The 22,859-nt window shown below is 49.7% G+C and overlaps 1 protein-coding gene across 1 annotated transcript; it reads left to right on the forward strand.

The window, feature by feature from the left end:
- The first annotated feature begins 3,478 nt into the window (after positions 1-3,478).
- On the forward strand, positions 3,479-15,321 carry Chmp7 (charged multivesicular body protein 7). The gene is made up of 10 exons (XM_004630661.2): positions 3,479-4,048; positions 5,960-6,131; positions 10,548-10,733; positions 10,818-10,951; positions 11,533-11,581; positions 11,988-12,107; positions 12,335-12,433; positions 12,649-12,709; positions 13,389-13,562; positions 13,903-15,321. Exons 1-10 carry the CDS (start codon positions 3,750-3,752, stop codon positions 13,953-13,955), a joined length of 1,347 nt encoding a protein of 448 aa, XP_004630718.1. The 5' UTR covers positions 3,479-3,749; the 3' UTR covers positions 13,956-15,321.
- Positions 15,322-22,859: the final 7,538 nt, after the last annotated feature.

Here is a 22,859-nt window from a genome sequence, read left to right on the forward strand (position 1 = left end):
GTGGTGTTATAAAATTGATGCCTGCGCAACATTGTAGATTATGACTGGAATGAGCATGTCTAGCTGTCAAACCGAAAACACTAAGGCAGTGATGATGAACCTTTTTAGGGCCTAAATGCCTAAACTGCAGCCCCAAACCCATTTATTTATTGCAGTCAATGCTACAGGTAAACTTCAATACATAACCAGCTCTGTGAAAGCTCAGATGAGTCAAGAGTTTATAGCTTAGAAACCTTTATTTTAGAGGTGGAATCTGTCAGTAAACTTGCTTGCATGAGATCATGAATCTATTTACCAGCAGAGATGAAACCAGGAATAGGTTATGTTTTATGACATCATGTCAACTGATGACATCATCACCTGGCGCCACTACTGTTTTCCAAGCAAGTGCATGGCCCCTGAGTATGCTGTTATACCGTGCTGCTGAAGTGGTTGGGATGACTTGGCTCACTTGCCAAGAGAAAAGGCTCCACACGCTTGTGGTTGCATGCATGCCATTGGTTTGCAACCACTGTCCTAGGGCATCAATCAACACTATCACTGTTACATAAAATGGTGACATTTAGGTAGATTGCTGTTCTTCAAGCTCTGCCAAACTAAAGGGCTTCTGCAATCACTCATCCATCTATAGTAATCATGTCAGAAAGATATCATAACAAAGTGTGCACAAGAAAAATTTGAAGCTCAGAGCTTAGAAACCTTTATTTTAGAGACAGAACCTGACAGAAAATCTGCTTGTATGAGGTCATGAAGCTGTTTATGAACAGGGATGAAGGCAAGGTTGGGTTATTTCTTTATTTTTAAAAATTGGGGTTTAGGGTAAAGCTCAACGGTAGAATGCTTGCTTTGCAAGCCTGAGACCCTGGGTGTGACTTCCAGGATCATAAGAAAAGTATATTCATTAAAAAATTGAATAATATCTATGTTCCAGGCATTGTGCTAGATGTGGGTGTAACATGCATTATTTGTCACTATTGTTCCACCCAGATACCAGGTAGCTTCACCCACAAATACTCTGGGTGTCTTCAAAATATAAAGGTGTTTAAAACACAACCACCATTATCATCATCCTCAAAATATTTCGCCACTGCCAAATATCAGTCAGCATTGAAATGATCTAATTGTTTCAAAAATGAATTGCCATGATTATTTGTGTAAATAGGACTCACGAAGGTCCACACACTATACGTTTGTTGCTATTACTTGTTGAGGAAAGTTGGGCCAGGGAGATGGCTCAATAGACTAAGTGCTTCCCTGGCAAGTGTAAGGGCCTGAGTTCAATCCCCGGTTCCACCAAAAAAAAAAAAAAAAGGAAAGTGGGCCATTGTGGAGTAGTATTCCCCACAGTCTGGAGATTGCTGATGCCAACCTTAGTTTTCACTTAATATACTCCATTTTCTGATTTTTAAAAGGCTATCATAAACTAGTACTTACACAGTCAAGTTGCCAAATTACATTGTTTCATTTCTTTTCTTTTCTTTCTTTCTTTCTTTTTTTTTTTTTTTTGTATCAGGGATTGAACTTGGGATCTTGCCAGGCAGGCACTTACGCTGCTGAGCTATCTCCCCAGCTGTTTTGACTTTTTGACCAAAAAAAAAAAAAAAAAAAAAAATTCACAAATGGTTCTGTATACTTTCTATCATACTACTTGAGGAGGCCTAGGATAACTAGTTGTTAGCACCATAAATCAGCAGGTGACTTTGCACGATGTCATGATCCAACTGAGTCACCTATTTAAAGCTTCTGAAGGTCTGCTTCAGATAGGGCAAGGCCATTCTAGGCAAGTGAATGAATTTTAGACTGTGACCTAAATAACAGAAAGTTTCACGCAGAAAAGGAAGAGTGTAGTGGGTGGAAGCCCTACATGAAAAGAGCTTGTCGTGTACCAAAGGGCTCCTCCCAAAAAAAAAAAAAAAAAAAAGGGCTCCTCCCATGATCTGTAGAGCTTTTTGTTCTCCACTAATCCCATTAATTTTTCCAGCTATGAAAAGGTGAGAGCAGAGACCTTCTGCAGGATGGTGTCTCTGGCATTTCAGGCATACACCTCAGGTATGCACAGACCTCTGCTCTGTTGAAAATCTTTAGCTGCCAGACAAATTTGACTTAATTTGACCAAGAGCAAGTCCAGTTTCCTCAAGACATGGCAACCTTACTGGGCATGACGGCACGGCAGACACTGCTTCTATATACAACATATTTGCACATTTTCTATACTAGTCTTCTTTCCTGGAATGCTCTGCATCAGACTTAAAATAACCTGGGTTCAGCTTCCTCCTTCCTAAAATTAGAGAATGAGCCAGGACTTACTTTGCAGGTTGTTGTGAATATTAAATGAAATAGCTTGTAAAAGTGCTTGGAGAAACATAAGATATTTATTGTGGTCAGAGATACAATATTAACACAATACACAGATATCAGTTGGTATGCACAATTGTGTAACTAATCATCCCCCCTCAAAATGTTTATTAAAATTCATCCTTGCTCTCAGTTCCAACTACTGTAAGCCTGGAAACTCTGTGAGAACATCTAATGTGTGACATATCACATGGCAAAATTTCCTTCAAGCAACCCTCTCAGGAAATGTCTTAATAGAAAACAGGTTTAGAAACATTAGGCGTTAACTATGGGCTCACTGGCAGCGCCACAGGCCAGACTCATACAACTACTGCAACAAGTCCAAACTGCATGCGGAGACCCTGTTACCAAGCAAACAAACAAACAAACAAAAATTTAAGTGGCTCCATTAAAAAGAAAGCTGATTTTATAGTAGTATGTGTAGAGGTCCTGAGCTTGACTTCCAGCCCGGGTGAAATATATATATGTTCAACACTGAACAGATTAATTACTTCTGACAGTCTTTGGGAGCCTCTTACTCTGTATTTCATCCCTCGTTCTAACAAGATTATAGTAACTCGGAGCCAAGATTTAAATTATACCTCCTTTCTGTGTATATTTTCTTCAGCACACCGCTATCAAAGATAAGATATTTGAGTCAATGTCCCCGGGCAACTAGGGAAGGAAGGAGAGACAGGACAGCAGATACTAAATTGCACACTCCAGGAAAGAGACGACAGTCAAAGTTCCAGGAAAGAGGCACAACCGTGACGGACCTTAACGGATGGTGGGCGCGCAGGAGAAGACACCGGGGTCCTGCGGGGACAGTCGGAACGAGAGTGGTAGAATTTCATGTGTCCAGAAACACCAGTGTGCACTGGCAAGAGTGACTGGCGGTTTTCTACTAACGTCCTGAAAAGATGAGGTCTTGGAAGTTAAGAGGCTTAATGTAAAAACGGCCGGAACAAGAGAAGTGAACCCTGATCAGAGACTCAGGTTCCACGTCCGGGGCCCCCAGACAAAGGTAGCTGGCGATCCTCGCTTGGGTTGCCCGAGTCCTCCACGGCTTCTGGAGGCGCAATCGCCGCGCTCCTTCGGCTCGCGATAGCGCGGGCTTTGCACTCCGTCGTTTGGACTCTATGGTTGGCGCGCACGTGCGAAGCCCTTCTTCCCGCACAAAGACCATAGAAAGCGGCGTACGCGCAAGCGCTCTGTGTGTCTCTGAGGAGCACGTCATCATTCCGCCCCCTGGCCGAGGGGTGTAGCACAACGCCTGCGCTGTGAGGGCTCTCAGGATTTATTTCGCGCTGCGGGCGGTGGTGACGTGATGAGTAGTCAAGGAACGGAAGCCGGGAGGGAACTAGGGCGGAAGGGGATCAGGGGCCAGGATTGTGTTCGGATCCTTGGGGGTTCCGATGTGGTCCCCTGAACGGGAGGCCGAGGCTTCGGCCGGGGGAGACCCGGCGGGCCTCCTGCCCCCCGAATGGGAGGAGGATGAGGAGCGTATGTCGTTCCTGTTCTCCGCTTTCAAGAGGAGTCGCGAGGTGAACAGCACCGACTGGGACAGCAAGATGGGCTTCTGGGCGCCGTTGGTGCTGAGCTACAGCCGCCGCCAGGGGGTGGTGCGCCTGCGTCTGCGGGACTTGCAGGAGGCCTTTCAGCGCAAGGGCAGCGTCCCGCTGGGGCTGGCCACGGTGCTGCAGGACCTGCTGCGGTGAGGGGCGGGCCGGGGCCCGGGCTCGGGCGGGGGCGGGGCGGCTCCCCAGGCCGGTCCTCCGCTCCTGTGTGTGCGGGCGCGCCGGGCCCAGCCGGGGGTCCGGCCCAGAGTGGGCACGGGAGGAGGCCCACGCGGAGGCCGGGCCACGGGTATTCGGAGGGGTGAGCTCCAGGGGCTGGGATAGGCCAGTTAGCCGCGTTGCACATGTCACTGGGCTGGCAGAGGTGACAATGACTTGGGTGAACTGAAAATGAGTTGTCCGTGTACCACGAGGTCTAGGAGATAGGATTCACTGAACTAAGGAAGATCGCAGCAAAGAAGAGTGTTTGTGGGCGAGCGAGCTGTAGTAATCTTGCCAACCGGCCCAACACAGGCAGGCACCTGACTTTTCCCGGCCTGTCTTCGGCACAGGCTGTTGGAGAGGACAGGGCATGGGGGAAGATGAGGGCTTTCTTGAGTACCTGGGCTTCCTGCAGAGGTCCCTAGCTGGCCCATCCCTGACAGGTGCAGCATTTTGGAGGTACCGGAGCGGGTAACGTTGTTAGCTGGTAGATGACAGCACTTTGCAGTATGCAGATACTTTTCATCTGATTCTTTCCGTAGTCTTAGGAAAGAGGTAATGAAATTCACCTTGGAGAACGGGCAGGGAAACAGAGTTCAGAGAACAAGTGACTTACTGAGGCTTACCCAGCTGCTTAGGGGTCACCTCAGGACTGGACTCCTCTGGATTCTAAATCGCTTGCACTTCACACTAGATGCATAGTACTAGGCTCAGTACTTATCATGGTACTTCTCTCAGTGAACGAAGAAGAAAGTCAACTCTGATAGCTCTTAGCTTTCTGCTCTTTTTAATGGAAGGATCTGGCTGCTCTCCTGTTCTCAGTACCTTTCCATTGGCTCACCTTGATATACAAGCCTTTCAGAAATTCTCCTTTCTAAGAAAGTGTACTGTGGAGAAAGTTTCATGTCATGCTTATTTGTAGCTCTATTTGTAAGAAGTGGAGAATGGGAGACAGTAGCTGAAGAAGCCAGTGGGGGACAGAAGCAGAGTGAGGCTTCTTTGGCAGGACAGTCTTCTACCACTTCAAATCCAGAGACCTTTAATCCCTGGTCCCTCTTTTCCTGAGTGCTGCTTCTTTACTGAAGCTGCCTGGTGCCTGGCAGAGTCTGACACCTGAAAAGTTTCTAAGGACGAGAGTTCCCCCACAGAAGCACACAACATAGCCTTGAACAGCTTTGTAAGAGTGCTCTGCCACTTGTGAAATAATGTGGCCCTAGACAAATTATATAACTTGACAAATCATAACATAGAAGTGATAATTGTACCTATGTTTATTGTGACAATTTGAAGATCCTTATGTAGTGCTTAATATAATTACTTGAGTGTATTTAGTTGCTGTTACATTACTGATACCTGGAAGTACCTCATCTTATGTCCAGCATAGCTTGGGGCTAGCGGAAATCCCCATCTCTGTACATCTTTGTGTTTTCCCTGTGTCTTGAATTTGGTGGTGACCCATTGTGGTTACTTTCCTTTCATTGCTTTGAGCTCTGTAAAAGAAAAGCTCAGTGCAGACAAAGTACCTCCTGGGTCCCTGGAGTCTTACTTGGGTGCTTGTGTTTGGAGACAGATCCTGGCTTCCACTGGCCTTTCTCTTTGCCTTCTGAGGGCATCGGTTTCCTTGCTGGTTATTTGGTTACCAGGCTAGTGACACTGTTCGTCTTGATGATGAGGTTGAGTGCTGGAATATAAGCAGTGCCACTCTGAATAGCCAGCACAGAGTAGATGCCCAGTCAATGGTTGCTGTTCTGGTAACATTTCTCTTTTGGGCTCAGGAGACAGGTGGGGACTTGCTTGGACCATTGCATTAAGTGCTGCGCTGTTCCTCTCTCCTCCTTTCTCTACAGTCGAGGGGAGCTGCAGCGAGAGTCAGACTTCATGGCCAGTGTGGACAGCAGCTGGATTTCCTGGGGGGTCGGCGTCTTCCTGCTGAAACCCCTCAAGTGGACTCTGTCTAACATGCTGGGGGATAATAAGGTTCCCGCTGAAGAGGTGCTTGTGGCTGTGGAGCTGCTGAAGGTGAGTGTGTGGAAGAGAAGGGCTGGTCCTGTGTGATGACAGGGGTATCTGCTGTGGGCATTCTTGAGGAAGACTTGCTTACATGGTGACAGTTGATTCCTGCGTGTACCCAGCCTCCCTTGAGCTGTCCTTTGCAACATTATGGTTGGTTACGTGCCATCCTTGGTCTAGGCATCATCTGTAACAAACAGTTGATTGCTTCCTTGGGTTTGTAAGGAGCACTGATAAGTGATAATTTAGGAAATGCTGTGCTTTCTGTAGTTTACTGTAAGAAATCTCCAGAATTTCTGAATCTTTTGCGATTTTCAACTTTGCCTACCACTAAATTAGCCAACAAGTTCTAAGTTCTTCCTCAGAATCTGCTCATTTCCCCTTCCAACTTGCTGAGGGTGGCCTTCCACTATCCCTGCCTTGAGGCGGCCCCCAGGACTTGGTCCTCTCCTACTCTTCTGTGTAGTCAGCCTCTCTCCTGGTTGCCTCCTCCCGCTGTGCTCTGCTGGCATGGCTGCCACCCTCAGTGCCCGTAGCAGGTTGCCTCCTTGTTTCACCTGGTCTGTTACTCAGATGGGGCTCTGCTTGTATCCCCAAGTAGGGAGGACCCTCAGCTACTCTGCAGCCCACGCCCACCCCTCTACTACCCTTTCTGTCCCGCCCTCTTCACTCTGCGGACACCATGAGAAGGTGGCCTCATAAGCCTGCCTTCCACTTCCTATCCTGCCCTGTGTAGTTCTACCTCTCCATGCACAGAGGGCAGAGTGCCCTTTTTCCCTTCCACATGTGCTCCTTAGCCTGCCCCCTGTTCCTGCCCATGTCCCGTCAGCCTTTGCTCTTTATATTTTGTCTCCCTCTCGTGCTTTCTCTTTCAGTGCTCTTTTCCTTTGCTTCAACCCACCTATCTTCTCCCATCACAGGTTGATGGATGATCCCTGGCTCCTGCTAGCTACTGTTCTATCTCTCTCTGTGTGTCTGCCTGCCTGCCTGCGTGTGTGCACGCACGCGCGTGTGTGTGTATGTGTCTGTTTGTATGTCTGCCTGTCTCTCTCTCTCTCTCTCTGACTCTCTAAAATATAGCAGGTCTGCATCAGCCCACCTGCTTCAGCAAAGCTGCTGTGCACAGTGTTCTGGAACCTTGAAGTAGCTGTTTGTAAGGTTGACTGAGCTCAGCTAGCTGAAGTGGGCTGCAGATGTTGGTCAGTTTTGAAAGCTATAGAGCAAGCCCAACCTAAGGTCTTCGCACATCCGTGGAGGTCGCTAGCCAGCCGGAGTCAGCATAGAATCCCAGCCCCAAGGGAGATGCCAGCTTTTCCTCACTTCAACTCCAGGGCTCCCAGCCTTCCATTGAGATTTCCTGTTCACCATGACGTTTGACTGAGTGACCCACATTCTCTTTACTCTCTCCCCGTCCACACTGTGACCCTGTTCTCCAGGCCCATCACAGTCCCCCCAGCGGCTTGCAGGCTGGGCTGGGTAGTTCTGGGCCAAGCTCAGGCCTTCTCTGCAGACCTCCCATGCTCTCCAGCCTGGAGTGAAAAAGAGGTAGTAGGCCCACGGGCACCAGAGATGTGATATGACTCAGTCTGTTTGACATCAGAGGGTAAAGAGTGGCAGTTAAGTGGAGTAGAACTACACAGAAATCAGCAATAACGTTCGATAGCAATGTTGTCTAGGTCTATTTAGGCAAAAAAATAAGTATGGTGTTGGCACATGTCTGCAATCCCAGCATTCAGGGAGGCTAAGGCAGGAAGATTGAAGATAAGAGTCCAGCCTTGGGAAGTTAGCAGCTTAGCAAGAGCCTGACTCAAAATAAAAAGTAAAAAATGACTGGGGCTGTAGCTCAGTGCAGAGGCCCTGGCTTCAGTCTCCAGAACTGCAGAAATAACAAAGAAAGTAAATCTTCAAGCTCTGAGTGGTGCAGGGCTGCTAACGTGATGCTCACTTCACTAACTGAGCACCTTACCGTTGGCTTGAACAAGTTGATGGCTCCGTTGTCTCCTTTGGTGGGGCTGAGGGGCGGGAGGGCTTCCTTGCTTTTATGACACTAAAGGGTCTTCTCTGGGTATAAGGAGCAGGGTGCAGACATAGAGAAAACCCTGTAGTCAAGGGAAATTGGTTTTCCTAAGCCCAGGCATAGAAAACATCCAATAATTTTTACTTTCTTTTAAATAGCCCCAAACATAAATTAAGAAAAGCAAAAATTATCTATGATTTTGCTTTGAAAAAGTATACAAAGAATTGTATTTCTTTTGTATTTATCCCATTCTATTTCTTTGAGTATATTCCTTTCCCATTGGTTGTGTGTCTTTGTGGTCTTTTCCTAGGGACCCTCTCACACTCTGTACTGTATTCTTTTTCTTTTTTTTTTTAAATGTATTTAGTACAAGGTCTACAGGGTCTCACTATGTAGGTTGGACTCATAGTGATTCTCCTATTTTCAGCCTCCCAAGAGCTTTGCCATCTCAGTGCGCACTGGGGGCAGGGCCGGCACAGCATGCTGGGGATCGAACCCCAGCTGCTGCACTCTGCCTAAGCAGGTGCTTTAGTCTGCTGAACTATTTGGCCAGCCCCTTATTATATTACTTTTCATTCTATTTTCTTTTTTTTTTGTTCCTCACACACCTTCAGGGCACTTTTGGCCAGCGGGAGAGTTGTGAGGTTCGAACTCCAGCAACCTGAGGCTGACAGCTTTGTGGAAGCAGCCACTTAAAGGACTGAGCTAGGGCCAGGCCCCCTCATTCTATTTTCTTAATTAGCATTCACTCCTGAAACACCTTGTCTGTACCCACCTATGGGTACCTTTTATTAGTGCTGTGGACCATTAATCTGTTTGTATGAGGGCGCCATACAATTCTGCCCATGAGAGCTTTAAGGGCTCCTGTCTTGGCATGACCAAGTCTAATGGAAAGTTAAGTCCCTGTCTTACTGACTGTCTGCTGCCTTTGATACTTCTGTCCACTCACTTCTCGAAATTTCTCTTTTCCTGGAATTTGGGTAGCAGGCTCCTTTGATTCCTCCTCAGTGCTCTGCTGGGTCTCTTGTGGGTCTCTTTTGCTTAAGCATTGGTTGTCTTCACTTGTCACTTTCCTTTCTGGGTTTCCTTGGCTGTCCCACTTATACCTGTGGTCGTAAATACCAGCCATGTGCGGAAAACTCTTAAGTTCTCTGTCTTGGTGTCTCCTTGGAGCTCAGATTTGTATGTCCGCTATCTGCTGTACCTGCCTTCTTGGTTGTCCTGCAGGGATTCCAACCAGCATGTCCCAAGTGGTTTGTCTTTCCTGTAAGATCAGCTTTCCTCCTGGATTTTGCAGTTAGAGGCACGGCGTCTACCAGTCACTCAGGTGGGAGCCTAGACCTTCCTCTTTCTCCTTCCACCCTGTGCTCAGCCATTGTGGACAGTCAGTTTTACCTTCTGTGTCTTGCTTGAATCCACCCTCCTCTCCCCCTATTCGCAGATCCGCTCTGTTCAGCCCATGTCTTCTCTTGCATAAATAGTGCCCGCCTCCAGCCATAGCTCCACAGTTCTTCAGAGCTGCCAGCCAGCTCTCAGTATAGCTGTGGCGGTCCCTCCAGGGACTGCCCGCGGCAGCTGAGCTCACAGCATGTAGAGGTTCTTCCATTCCTGCCCTGGTCCTCCTGCGACAGATCCGCCATGCAAACTCTCACTTCCATGCTCATGACTGCCCCTCTTCCCAAGATCCCCCTCGACCTCCTTCACCAAGTAATCACGGTACTCCTAGGCTTCCACTTACCAGCCTTTTTATTGGTGCTGGGATTGAACTCAAGGCCTCAACACTGAGTTCCTAGTCCAGCCTTTCTCAAGAAACCTCTGAATCCCTAGGTCTCTCCGTGTGCATTCTCGTAGCAGACCTGATTGTGGAAGTGACATCCACATCTGAGGGAAACTCGCATCACATCATGGAGCTTCCTCTCTCCCCCCTAACTCTGCCCTCCTGCCCATCACACACTTTGCTCTTTAGATTCTTTGTAGACTCAGTAACACCGTGTCTGTGGTCTCCCCGGTTGCCTTAGAAATGAAGAGACTGGGCTGGGAAGGAGACATGTTATCTCACTCACTGGCTCTTCCAGTTGTGAAGGGATGCTGAGTCTGTGTGTCTCTTCAGGTGCTGCATCGAGTGGGCCAGCACACGTCAGGCTCTGCTCTGACAGTGGCCAGTTTCAGCGGGAGTCCAGGGGACCTCAAGCTGAAGCTGGCATGTCATGTACCTCATGTCGTACAGTCGCCACCTCAGGGTGTAAAGGAAACACATTCCTCTTCCTTTGTTTGAAGCTACCGCATTAGGGAGGATGGACCTGCTGCTCCCGACTCTTGCCTTGCCTGGGCATTCTGAAGTTCTGGGCCAGGTTTCACCCCTTCCTGGGTGGCAGCCAGGCCTGTGAGCCCCTTTGCCCTTCCTACAGGAGAAGGCCGAGGAGATATATCGCCTGTACCAGCACTCGCCCCTATCCTCCCACCCCGTGGTGGCCTTGTCAGAGCTCAGCACCCTGTGCGCCAGCTCCTGCCCCGACGAGAGGACCTTCTACTTGGTGTTGCTGCAGCTGCAGAAGGAGAAGCGGGTCACGGTCCTCGAGCAGAATGGGGAGAAGGTAGGAGCCTGGCCGTGCCCTCCTGGCACACAGTGGCTTGCTTGGGCCTTGGAGGGGCAGCAGTGACTTGTCTTTGTCCCACAGATTGTGAAGTTTGCCCGGGGACCACACACCAAGGTGTCCCCGGTCAATGACGTGGATGTCGGGGTGTATCAGCTGATGCAGAGTGAGCAGCTCCTGTCACGCAAAGTGGAGTCCTTATCCCAGGAAGCCGAGAGGTGGGTAGCTCCTCCCGGCATGCTGTCCACAGAGCCCCTGTATTCGCTGTGCTGTTTATAAAACTACTAACTGCTCAGTACAGGAACCTTAGAAAACACTGAGTATCACAGAGCAGTGGAGTATGTTCAGTTCTGCCCCCAGTGATGACAGTTCTAATGTGTTATCTCTGTTCTTCCATGGCAGTGTCGGTTTAGCCAGCATTTGTTGAGGCAGGTGTCCTTTTAGGGCAGGGGATACAGCAGCGAGCAGGGCCCTTGGTGCCTTCACAGAGGTCTTTCTGAGGGTCCTCTGCTCTTTCCTGGGTGCCTGCACACAGTCCATGGGAACAGCCACAGATGTGTCTCTAAAAGGAGAACAGACAGTAGATTGGAGCTTGTCTGCTCTGTCAGTGAGAAAAGAGCATGTCTGTCACAGGCAACATGTGTGGCCAGGGCCATTGCAGAGGTTAGGGATCGATCTGTGTCCTGCTACGGGGAGGAGGGATTTGATCTTCGGGTCCAAGACCGCTTTCACTCAGTGTAATTCTCGGCCTCTTTGAGACTCTAGCACTCATGATATGTGTCTGTCTGTTGTTTGACAGGTGTAAGGAAGAAGCCCGCCGGGCCTGCCGAGCAGGAAAGAAGCAGCTGGTAAGCTCTCTTCCCCTGCAGCCATGTGCAGTGTCCAGGGCCAGCCGGGAGGGGTGCCCAGCAGTGCGAGAGTGGCCAGCTTGGGCATCAGGAGCAGAAGCTACAGGTGACCCAGAGTCCACAGCTGGTTTTGGTTTGTCTTACTTTTTGAGACAGGGTCTCACTATGTACTTCAGGCTGATTTTGAATTCACTGTGTAGCCCAGGCTGGCAAGGAATCTGCAGCAGTGCTCCTGCCCGAACCTCCCGAAAGCTGGGATCACAGGCCCATGCCACCATGCCTAGCAACAGATTATTTTATACATGAGAGAGAAGGTCTGGGGTAGCCTTGCCACCTGGGAGGGGCTGCCTTCCTCTTGTTTTGTGGCCAGCTCTGTCCAGCCCTAATCTAAATTTCATGCCCGTAGGCGCTGAGGTCCCTCAAGGCTAAGCAGCGGACAGAGAAACGCATTGAGGCCCTGCACGCCAAGCTGGACACTGTTCAGGGCATCCTGGACCGCATCTATGCCTCCCAGACAGACCAGATGGTAACCGTGCCCATCCAGCTCACAGCTCACCTTGGCCTGTGGCTGTGCTGTTGGGGAGGAGCCTGGTGCTTCCAGGGTGTGGCTGGGCTGCATTTACTGCCTGTGAGAAGTTGGCCCCTGTGGGTGTGAGTTGGGGCCAAACCCAAAGCTGTCTTTCAGAGTTAAGCACGATTGTCTGGATTTTGCAGGAAATGTCCTTTGCACTGAGAACTGGGCCTTCTCTTTAGGTTTTCAATGCCTACCAAGCTGGGGTAGGCGCTCTGAAGCTGTCCATGAAGGATGTCACGGTGGAGAAGGCAGAGAGCCTGGTGGATCAGATCCAGGAGGTACAGGAGGGGCTGAGAAGGGAGGGAGGGACACACACAAGAGCAAGCCACAGAGGACAGACGTAACCTTGTTGCAGTCCCCTTCCCTGGACTTGACCTGGTAACTTTGAGGAGCCCTTCCCGGATCCGCAGATGCTTTGTAACTGTGTTCCTCTGAAGTCCATGAGGTTTTAGCCACGGTTCCTGATTCAGGGATTTGTGCTTATCTCTCACAGCTGTGTGACACCCAGGATGAAGTTTCTCAGACTCTGACTGGTGGGGTAACCAACGGTTTAGGTGAGTTGCCAGGGTGACACTTTCTTCTTTTCTGGGAAGTCACACTTCCTTGTGCGTGACAGGTCTGATCAGGACTTTCCTGAGGTGGGAGGCCCCTCCCTGCAGATCACCTGCAGGAGCAGTTGGAGGGAATTGCCATTTCTGTCTCCATCCTCTGTCCTGAAGGCTCCCTGTGCTCCCACAGTTCTTCCTCACAGGCCCAGCTGGCCGGTCCTTCTTCTGCAGCAGTCATGGCGAGCCTTTCTAGAGACTGAGGATCCAAACTGCAACCCAGAGCCCATTTTCTTATCACAAAGTGCCGACATTGCAGTTGAACCTAAATGCTGAGGTTTCAGTTTAAAAAAACAGTTCCTACTTCTTGCAATGTTGGCATAGAGAGGGCTGGCTGTGCTCATTGCAGTGCGTGTGCCATGGGTCCCCATCATGGTCCTAGGGCAAAGGGAGCCAGGCTTAGTTCAGTGGTGCCAGCAGAGTACACATCCTTGGTCACCTAGCTCTGCATGTGGACAGAGATCTGTTTGCAGGTCCCCTTTGCTCCATAACCTGCATGGAGGCCTGAACATCATTTGTAAAGCTGAGCTGAGTTTCAGAAAATGCTAGAACTAGAAGCCTAGTTCCGGACTCATTGGTGCATGTCCTCCTGGAAGCTAATTGTTCCTACATTGCTGCTGCTTCCTAGATTTTGACAGCGAGGAACTGGAGAAGGAGTTGGACATCCTCCTTCAGGACACCACCAAAGAACCTTTGGAACTGCCTGACAGACCCCAATGTTACACCAACAGTGTGCCTAACCCTAGGATCTCCGATGCTGAACTTGAAGCTGAGCTTGAGAAACTGTCCTTATCAGAGCCAGGTACGGGCTGTCTTCAGGGTTGCTGGTGGGCCAGGGACCCTCTGGCTGACTGAGGAGGTAGGCAAGAATGGATGGGTTTCAGCCCAACTGCTGGATCAGCTTGGGAACCAAAGCTCTACAAGGCAGTGTGGGGGTGGGGGGGTGGGGGGGTTTATATTAAAACTCAGTCCCTTCCCAGCAATCAGGAGGCTGAGGCAGGAGGATCACCATGAGTTCAAAGCCAGCCTGAACTACATAGTGAGACCCTGTCTCCAAAACCCAAAAAACTCAGTCGCTTACACACTGGAATGTTTCTGTCATAAAGATCTTCCTGCTGCAGTGCTGTCATTTCTTCTTGCAGATTTGGTCCCGAGCAGTAAATCTCCAAAAAGGCTATTGGAACCAACTCTCTAAAGCCATTGTAGGACCGTCAAGTGAAGGACCCTCACGTCAGAGAGAGACCAGCCTCATGTGTGTACATAGTAATTTAAGCAAGAGATGCTCAGCATTGGTTGACGAGGAGGAGGGAGAGTCACTCGGTGTATCTGGATGCTGCACGCACAGCAGGACAGATGGAGTCTCTGGAAGCAGTGCTCCAAGCGTGCTCCCAGCGGGTGTCCTGGACCTGCCTTCTCATCCTGATAGTGCCACAATTTCTACAGTCCCGTGTGTGACCTGTTGTCCTAGCCTGCAGTTCTTGCCAGTGGCTCAGTTAGGTTTGTCTTCACCCACCAGCTTCGTTCCAGCCAGTGAAGGTGAAAAATTTGCAGCTTTGCCAAATCAAATTCAGTCCTCCCCCAGCCCTAGCATTTTTAGACGGATTTATTCTGTCTGTAATGTCCATTAAACAACGTCCTGTCCAACTGCATTTTCAATGGTAATGAGAAGAATAAGAATCAAGTACTTAAACGTTAATTCGAAGAGACGTAACAGCTGCTGCTTCATGGAGAAATGGTGTGCAAGGTTTTTCTCTGTCACTGTCAGCTTCTCCAGTTGTTCAGAAAGGAGGTCATCCCTGAGTGGCTCAGGATCGTGACAGTGGGAGGGGGACTTATGTGGTCAGGGGTGCAGCTCTTCCGTCCTAGCGCAGAAGATCGACTGAGGGTGGAAAGAGTCGGTCATTCTTGGTGTTTTGAACTTGAGTGGGCAGAGGCCCAGGTGACCACCGGGCCCCATGGCTCCAAACCCCATGTGCTTTCTTAGAGGCAAAGCTTTTGCCTTGTCCCTCATGGAGTTAGGTACATAAATGCTTATTCCAGAACAAGCCACACAATGCCACTTCTCCCTCTCCCTGTCCTGTGAGAGCCTGACCCACACCGACAGGGCCCTGTTTGAATCAGAGCATCATTCCCCGTGTAGCCCGCTGCTCGGGGGGGCCCTGAGCCGAGATGTGCAATAGGAGCAGGTGGCTGTGGCTTCCATGTTCCCTGGGTTCTGCTTTAGCCCTTCTCTGCCTCCTACAGTCCCACCTTCCCACTTCCTGTGATGGACTAGGGGAGGCTGTGCAGGGCAGGCAGGAACGGGTGTGAGTGCTCCACTGAGGAGAGGAGGTGACAACCACACTGCCAGTCTGCTGCCCAGCCCAAGGATTCTGCCCGAAGCCCTGCCCTGCTGCTCTTGCCTTGCAGAGCAGAGTGGGGGACTTGGCTCTGGGGTGAAAGTATGACTGCTCAACAAATTTCTGTCCCACTGAACTTTGGTAAATGGACTTGGGGGTGAAGAGAAACAATCACTATTTTTTTCTTTTTTATCTGGTAAATAATTAAAAGAGAAAACACTGGTGTTGTCCTGTCTTCTTTAAGCTCTTTCTGCCCACCCCACCCCCTACCCTCAGCCACCTATGTGTCCGTACTTTGGTTCTAATATCCCAGTGTGAGCCTGCTCTGGGCATGATACCTATTATGCCCTGAGGGTGACAGGCTTTGAGGCTGAGTGCAGGGAGCAGTCTAGGTCATCTACAGTGCCAGGCTAAGTCAGCGGGTGATCTGGGAAAAGTATTGGGGGCACCAGCCCACGACACTTAGTGAGAACCCAGGGCCTGACAGGGAACTGAAAGAGGCAAGCTGACCAGTACGTGAGGTAGGTTGATGCCCAGGCAGGCATAGGGGTAAGTTCCCACTGGAAGGAAGTGCCTGGGATATGGTCAGCCCCTCATCTGTTTTCATGTTGAGTTTTCCCAAGCCACTGAAGTCCTCATTCAGCGACACCAAGGGGCCAAAGTTGTGATGTGTCCTTACATGCTGCTGTCTCCCTCAGCCGGATGGTGCTATTCTGTTCTGCATCAGAGCCTGGACACCTACCATGTGGTGATGAAAGCACCTCTAAACATCTTCATGGGCTTAGACTGGGGGAGCCAACTCTACACCCATCTGGGGAGGTGATTGGACAGTTAGCCTCTCAAAGTGAAAATACCTTCATCTCCTTCATGGCATGTAGCTGGATACCCAACCTATTGTTGGGAAACTACCACCAGCATCTTCATTAGTGTCACTGAACGTTCGTACTGTGGTTAGGAAACCCTCTACCATCATGGGGTGTAGCTAGACGTGGTTGGGAAACCATCTTCAGCACCTTTGTGGGATGCGGCTGAAGGTTAACATTGGGGAATGACCTCCAGAGTCTCCACGGTGTGTGGCTGAACCTTCAAGCTGTGGTCAGGAGTGCACTTCCAGCATCTTCATGAAATGTGGTTCTTCACACTGTGATTGGGGAAGACCTCCAGCATTGTCATGGGTTGACCTTTACACTGGTTGGGAAACCACCTCCAGAATCTTTATGGGATGTGACTGAACCCTCACATGCTTAGGAAACAACCTCCAGGATCATCATACACGTGTAGGACATTCCCATTTTGATCAGGAAGCCACCTCTGACATCTGCGTGGGCTGTGACTGAACCTTCACATTGTAGTTGGGAAAGTGCCTCTAACATTGTCATGGGGTGTGGTTGAACATTTACATTGTGGTTGGAAAAGTACTTCCAACAGCTTCATGAAATGGGACTAAACCTTCACAATGTGTTTGAGAAACTGACTCAAGCATCCCTATGGGGTGTGGCTGAATATTCACGTTGCAGTTGGAAGAGGACTCTAGCAGCAGCATGGTGTATGGTTGGACCCTTGTGCTGGTGGGGAATGCACCTCCAACACCTTCATGAAATGTGGATGGATTTCCTATTGTGGTTGAGAAACTTCCTCCTGCAACTTCATACTGTGTGGCTGGACCTCCACACTGGCTGGGACTGCAAACCCAGGATCCTTGTGAGTTTCTAGTCAACCTTCACAGCAGGCTGGGAAGCCACCTCCAGACTTTTTATGGACTGCACCTGAGTCTTTACACTGGCTGGGAAAGCACCCTGAGAATTCTTAAGGATTGTACCTGGACCTTCAGACTGTAGGTTGGAAAGCACCTCTAGCACCATCATGGGGTGTGACTGGACCTTCAACCACGGTTGGCAAGGCACCTCCAGCATCATTTGTGGGGTGTGGTTAAACATTGACATCATGGTTAGGAAGCCACCTCTAGCATCTTTATGGGCTGGGCTGAAAATTCACACTAGTTGGGAAAGTACCTCTAGTATCCTCATGGTTTGTGGCTGAGCATTCACACCGTGCTGGGGAAACCACCTTCACAGGGTGTGACCCAACTTCTGAACAGTGTCTTCAAGGGTTGTTGCTTGACATTCCCATGTGGTCCTGAACATTCACAGTGGTTACAAAACCACCTCTAGTGTCTTTATGAAGTGTGGCTGAGCCTTCACACTGGTTGAGAGCATCTTCATGGGCTGTGGCTGAACCTTCACACTAGTTGGGAAACTTCCTCAAGACTAGTCTTAGCTTATTCCTAAACCTTTTCGCTAGTTGGGAAACCATTTCTAGCACGTCCATGAAATGCGGGTGACTCTTCATATTGTGGTTGATAAATGTTCTTCAGTGTCCTTATGGTGTGTGCTGAACATTCACACTGTGGTTGGGAAACAACCTCCAGAATCTTCACGGGCTGTGGCTGAGCCTTCTCATTGTAGTTGGAAGGCATCTCTGGGATCATCATGACGTTATGGCTCAGTGTCATACTGTCCTTGGAAAACCACCTCTGGCATCTTCATGGGCTGTGGCTGAGCCTTCACACTGGTTAAGGAAGACCTGGAGCACCATCATGGCTGCACCACCCCACACTGCAGTTGGGAAAGCACAGCTGTCATTACCACTGGGTGTGGCTGGCCCTTCAGACTGTTGTGGGGAAAGCACCTCTGCTATTGTCTTGAGAAATGGCTGAGCATTCATGTTGTGGTTAGGAAACCACCTACACCATCTCCACAGACTGTGACTGCATAGTCACAATGTGATTGGGAGGCCACCTCCAGGATCTTCATGGCCTTGACTTTCACACTGTGCTTAGAAAAGAACCTCCAGCAGCATCATGTCATATAGCTAGACCTTCAAACTGGCATTGGAAAAGCACCTCCATCATCTTCAGGGGAGTGGATGACCATTTTGTGGCTGGGAAAACATTTACCATCTTCATGGGCTGTGGCTGAACATTCATGCTGAGGTTGGAAGTCCATTTCCACTGTCTTTGTGGGATGCAACTGAATATCACATTGTGGTTGGGAACCTGCAGCATCTTCAAGGATGTGACTGAGAAAGCACCTCTGGGATCATGGAGTGTGGCTGAATATCACATTGTGGTTGGAAAATAGCATCCAGCATCTTCATAGGGTGTGAATTCTCACCTGTTCTGTGGTTGGGCAGCCCCCTCAACCACCTTCCTGGGGTTATGGCTGAACCTTGAAACCATGGTTGGGGAATCGTCTCCAGCATCTTCAGGGGAGTGGCTGAACATTCACATTGTGATCAGGAAACCACCTCTAGAATCTTCATGGGGTATGGATAAATCTTCACATTGTGTTAGCAAAACCCCCTCCAGCATCTTCACGGAATGTGACTTGACATTCTATGGTGGGGAAACCACCACCAGGACCCATTGGGTGTAGCTGGATACCCACCTTTCAAGAAGGAGAACCTTCCAGCATCTTTCCTCTTGTGCCTGGACCATTCTCTAGTGGGGCAGTCGACTCCAGCATCTTCATTGGAGTATGGATTGCATCATGCTGTAGTATGGAAACCAAGTTCACATCTTCCTTGGTTTTGGCTGGAGATCTACCTTCTTCTTCCAGGTGGATGAACTTCACATCCTTTTGTGGTGTGGGTGACCCCTGGTCCTCTCATCTGAGTAGATACCAGGAAGCTCGGCAGGTTTTCCTTTCTCCTGGATTGTGGTACAGATAGTTAACTTAGTTCTGAGTGTCCTACTGTAGGGACATGTCCAGCATGGCTCACGCTCCATTAAATCAGGCCCTACCTCAGTGCCCAGCTCTTTTGATCTTAGAGGACGAGATGCCATTGAGCCTGGAAAGGGTCCTGTGGGTAAGAGAGCCTTGTCCCCAGAGATACCCCATTTACACTGCATCCAAACATCAGGACAAAGCCATGGGGCTGATATGTGGTGGCCAGAGACCAGAAACTGAGAGTTTGATGCCTTAAATGGATGTTCCCTCTTAGAGAGTGTGAGGTATCCTGTGTGTCTGCAGGGTATTTGATATCATGTCTCTGGACACTTATTTTTAGTATATGTGCTACCAAAGAGAGCACTGGACACTTAATTCTCAGAACTACATCTGGGTTTTCCTTTGTGTTGCTATAGCCAGTTCTTTGCATCTTGGTTTGGGTCAGTTCTCATCCTGATGTCCTCTTGACCAGTGCATCTATGAGGACTTTTTTTTTTTTTTGGCGGAACCAGGGATTGAACTCAGGCCCTTGCGCTTGCCAGGGAAGCGCTTATTTCACTGAGTCATCTCCCCGGCCGACCAGTGCATCTAGCCCTTGATGGAAAATACCTTTCTTCATTCCTTACATCCTTAGGGGGCAGTGATGGTGAACCTTTCAGAGCTTTCAGTGATAGAAGCAGCTCGCTGCAGCATGCGTGCCATAGGTTTGCTACCACTGCTAGAGCATCAGAGCTTTTTATCCCATAGCTAAAGTCTAAGCTTGTCAGCTCTTTGAAGAGGCAACACATGGCATTGGGCTTCCACTGCAGAATGAATGATTGAAGAGGAAAGAAGGGGGCAGGATGGCCACAAGTGGAGGGTCTGGAGGGAACAGGATGGAAACATAGGTCAATGGAGGCACTGATTACAAGCTTCCCCATCTGGCCAGGAGCTGCCCTCCTAGTAGCCGCTTCCCTTCACTGCCACTGTAGTGTGGTCTGTAGGCGTAGTGTCCCACCAGGAGTTGGTGATAACAGTGGTGGTATTGATAGCGACGGTGGCAATGGACAGTGGTTGCTGCTCGTGCAGGTAGGGAGGCAAGGGGAATGAAGAAAGGGGTGCAGAACTGTTTTCTCCTACAAAGTTCTTGATACTCTACAGAAAACACTCCTGACACCAGATGCTCTGCACCTCCCAATTCACTAATGCCAGCTGGGTGTCCCCTAATCCCTGCTCTGTTCTGACTCTAACCTGAGTTGGTGCAGACCCCACACGTTAAGGGTTCAGTCCCACACAGTTGTCCCCTACTTCAGATGCAATCTTAACTAGTAGGATCCACTCACAACGTCTGCCTGAACTGGCTGTTGCTCAGAGGTCCCCTAATCCCCGGTCCCTCTTTGGGTTCTTTTTTTTTTTTTTTGCAGAACCAGGGATTGAACTCAGGCTCTTGTGCTAGCACTTATTCTACTGAGCCATGTCTCTGGCCCCCCTCTTTGGGTTCTAAAGAGGGGGTCTTACAGCACTCTGGCAAACATGACTTCCATTCACCCATTTATTATAAAGGATATTACAAAGGAGGCAGCTGGGAAGCTGGATGAAGAGGTACCCATGGCAAGTCATGGAAAGGGGTACCATCCTACCATGTCCTCCTGAGGGTGTCACCCTCCCTGCACCATGTGTCAGGCATCCTGGAAGCTCTCTGACCCCCACCTTCAAGGAGGGATCAGATGCATTAACCACTAAACTGCACTAGGGGGATGGAGTAAGGCAGCTGTGGGTGATGGGACGTCCACATGTGTGACTATTTCTAATAAATCGCTGCTTCCTTCTTATGTATTTGTGCTGGGATTGCATTTTCGGTGCAAAATATTGATATATGTCCCTGGTGTGACTTCTCTGTTGTTTCATGGGCAGGGATGTGTGGTCACTGTCACTATTTGGAGCTACCTTTGTCCTCCCTCGGGGACAAAAGTGGGCTGCCTTGCTGTACATACAGGATGGGACAGCATGACCCAGAGGAGTCTGGGGACAGGAGAGTGAATTCCGCCTTCATCGGTACCTGGAACTACGACATCTTCTCTCCTCCTTGCCTCCCCTCTTCCCCCACCCCCTCTCCTCTCCTTTCTTCCATCTCTCCCTTCACCAGCTCACTCACCCTAGTGGCAATTTGTGGGTGATTTTTGTGCCTGCCTCTGCCCCTGCAACAAGGCACTTACCCTTGCAGAACCTGTTTCTTAGTGAAAAAAGATCCAAGAACTTACTTCTGTTAACAAACAAAATGATGTAAAAATACGTGAATATTTAAATTTAAGAAATTATTATATTTAAACCCATATTGCCATTAATCTCCGGCAAAATACTCCACTTCAAACACAATTATCCCATCATTCTTGCCACTTTCTGAAGCAGTTCTGGAAGTTCTCTTTCATATCTTTCTTCAGTTATGCCATCATGGCTCCCTTGTATTTGTGGGGATCCCCCTGCCTCAGCCTCCTTTGTCATGCCTATGATTACAGGCATGCATCACTATTCTTAGAGGATTTTTTTTTTTTTGGTGTTCTGAATCAATTCAAAATATTTACTTTTCCTCTCATTTTGGCTTTAGTGAAGAGCTAGGAGTGGCGCGGTGCTAGATCTAGTGAATAGAGTGGATGAGGACACACTGTAACGTCTTCATGAGCCTCCCCTTCTGTTGTGTGGCGCTTAGCAGCAGCATTCGCTCTCTGTGTTTGTGGTCACACCTCCTGAAGCCTTTCAGGTGACAAGGGTGATGGGAGATGGGTGTGGTGGATTGACTGAGAGCGTAGTGCCGGGTGTGGAAGGCTCCCCTGCGAATTGTTGCCGACAGCATAAAAGGAGAACTGCATGGGAAGATGGTGAGCTGCCGATGCTCCTGGAGAAGCTTGTCAGGCTGGCTTTCCTGACGTGAACTCAGCTGTTCTCCTAGTTGGAGAAACTCGGGTCCTCTTGGAAACTGAGGATGGCGCTGTTCTTTTCAGGGAGCTCTTCTTACCTTGAGTGTCACTTCCTGGCAGGTTCCTCAGCCTGCTGGCACGGATCCTCCATCCTGCTGGGGTAGACTGTCTAGCTTCCTCCGCTGACCTTTGGGCCTTCCCAGTGCAGATCTGCTAAACAGACCTGCAGGAGACATTGTCGTGGGCTCTGGGTCGTCAGCGGGACTCCTTCAGGACGTTGCCACGGGATCCAGGCCTTCAGCTGGGCTCTTGGGGTCTCTCGTGCGTGCGCAGATCTCACACCCACTTGCATTTGACTCTTTGGTTTAGTATTATAAATAATCCTGTAAATTATGTGTCCTGTATTAAAATCTTCCCCTTGTAAATCCTGACTACAACACTGGGGTGTGTTTGAGAAGGATTAATAGCCAGGTGTCTTCTCCTGAAATATAAATTTTAAATGTAAACCTTTGCTGTAGATGTTGCTCCCACCTCGTAACTGTAGGGCCTGTGCTGGTGATAGTCGAGACTCTGGAGTTGCAAACTGCCTTTGAGAAGTGTCGGATGCTCCCAGCTGAGTGTCTGCAGCCTCCAGAGCAAGCAGAGCCTGGCTCAGCCTGTCTGCTGCTGTGAGGATGGAGAGCAGCGCCCAGACCACCAAGGGACGCAGGGGGAAGGGCAGGGCAGAGGCTGGCCCATCTGCCTTCCCCGCCTCCCAGCTCTGCCCCTTGCGGCAGGCTCTGTGCAACATACAAGGACTGGAGCTCTGAGGAACACCGCTGGAGCTGAGCGCTGGCCTGAGACTTTATGTTGCCAGATCTCCGAGTTCGAGGCCCTTTTTGCCCAGATCCTGGACAAAGCCCCTCCTTGACACAACGGGGCCAAGCCCTCAAGGCCTCTTCTCTTTCCTTCTGCCTTGGCCTGCAAAGCCTGGAACCAACACTGACATCCTTTCTGACAGGTCCAGGTGCCCTCCTAGGGTTACCCTGAACCCCCAGAGTACACATGTGCGAAGACTCAAGATCGGCCAGAGAATTTCCTGGGGGTTGCAGCCAGGCCCTGAAGGGGCCTTTTCAGCCCATGTGGAGGGAGGAAGCCC

Source organism: Octodon degus, unplaced genomic scaffold, assembly GCF_000260255.1.
Source record: "Octodon degus isolate 3935 unplaced genomic scaffold, OctDeg1.0 scaffold00036, whole genome shotgun sequence".
Taxonomy (NCBI): domain Eukaryota; kingdom Metazoa; phylum Chordata; class Mammalia; order Rodentia; family Octodontidae; genus Octodon; species Octodon degus.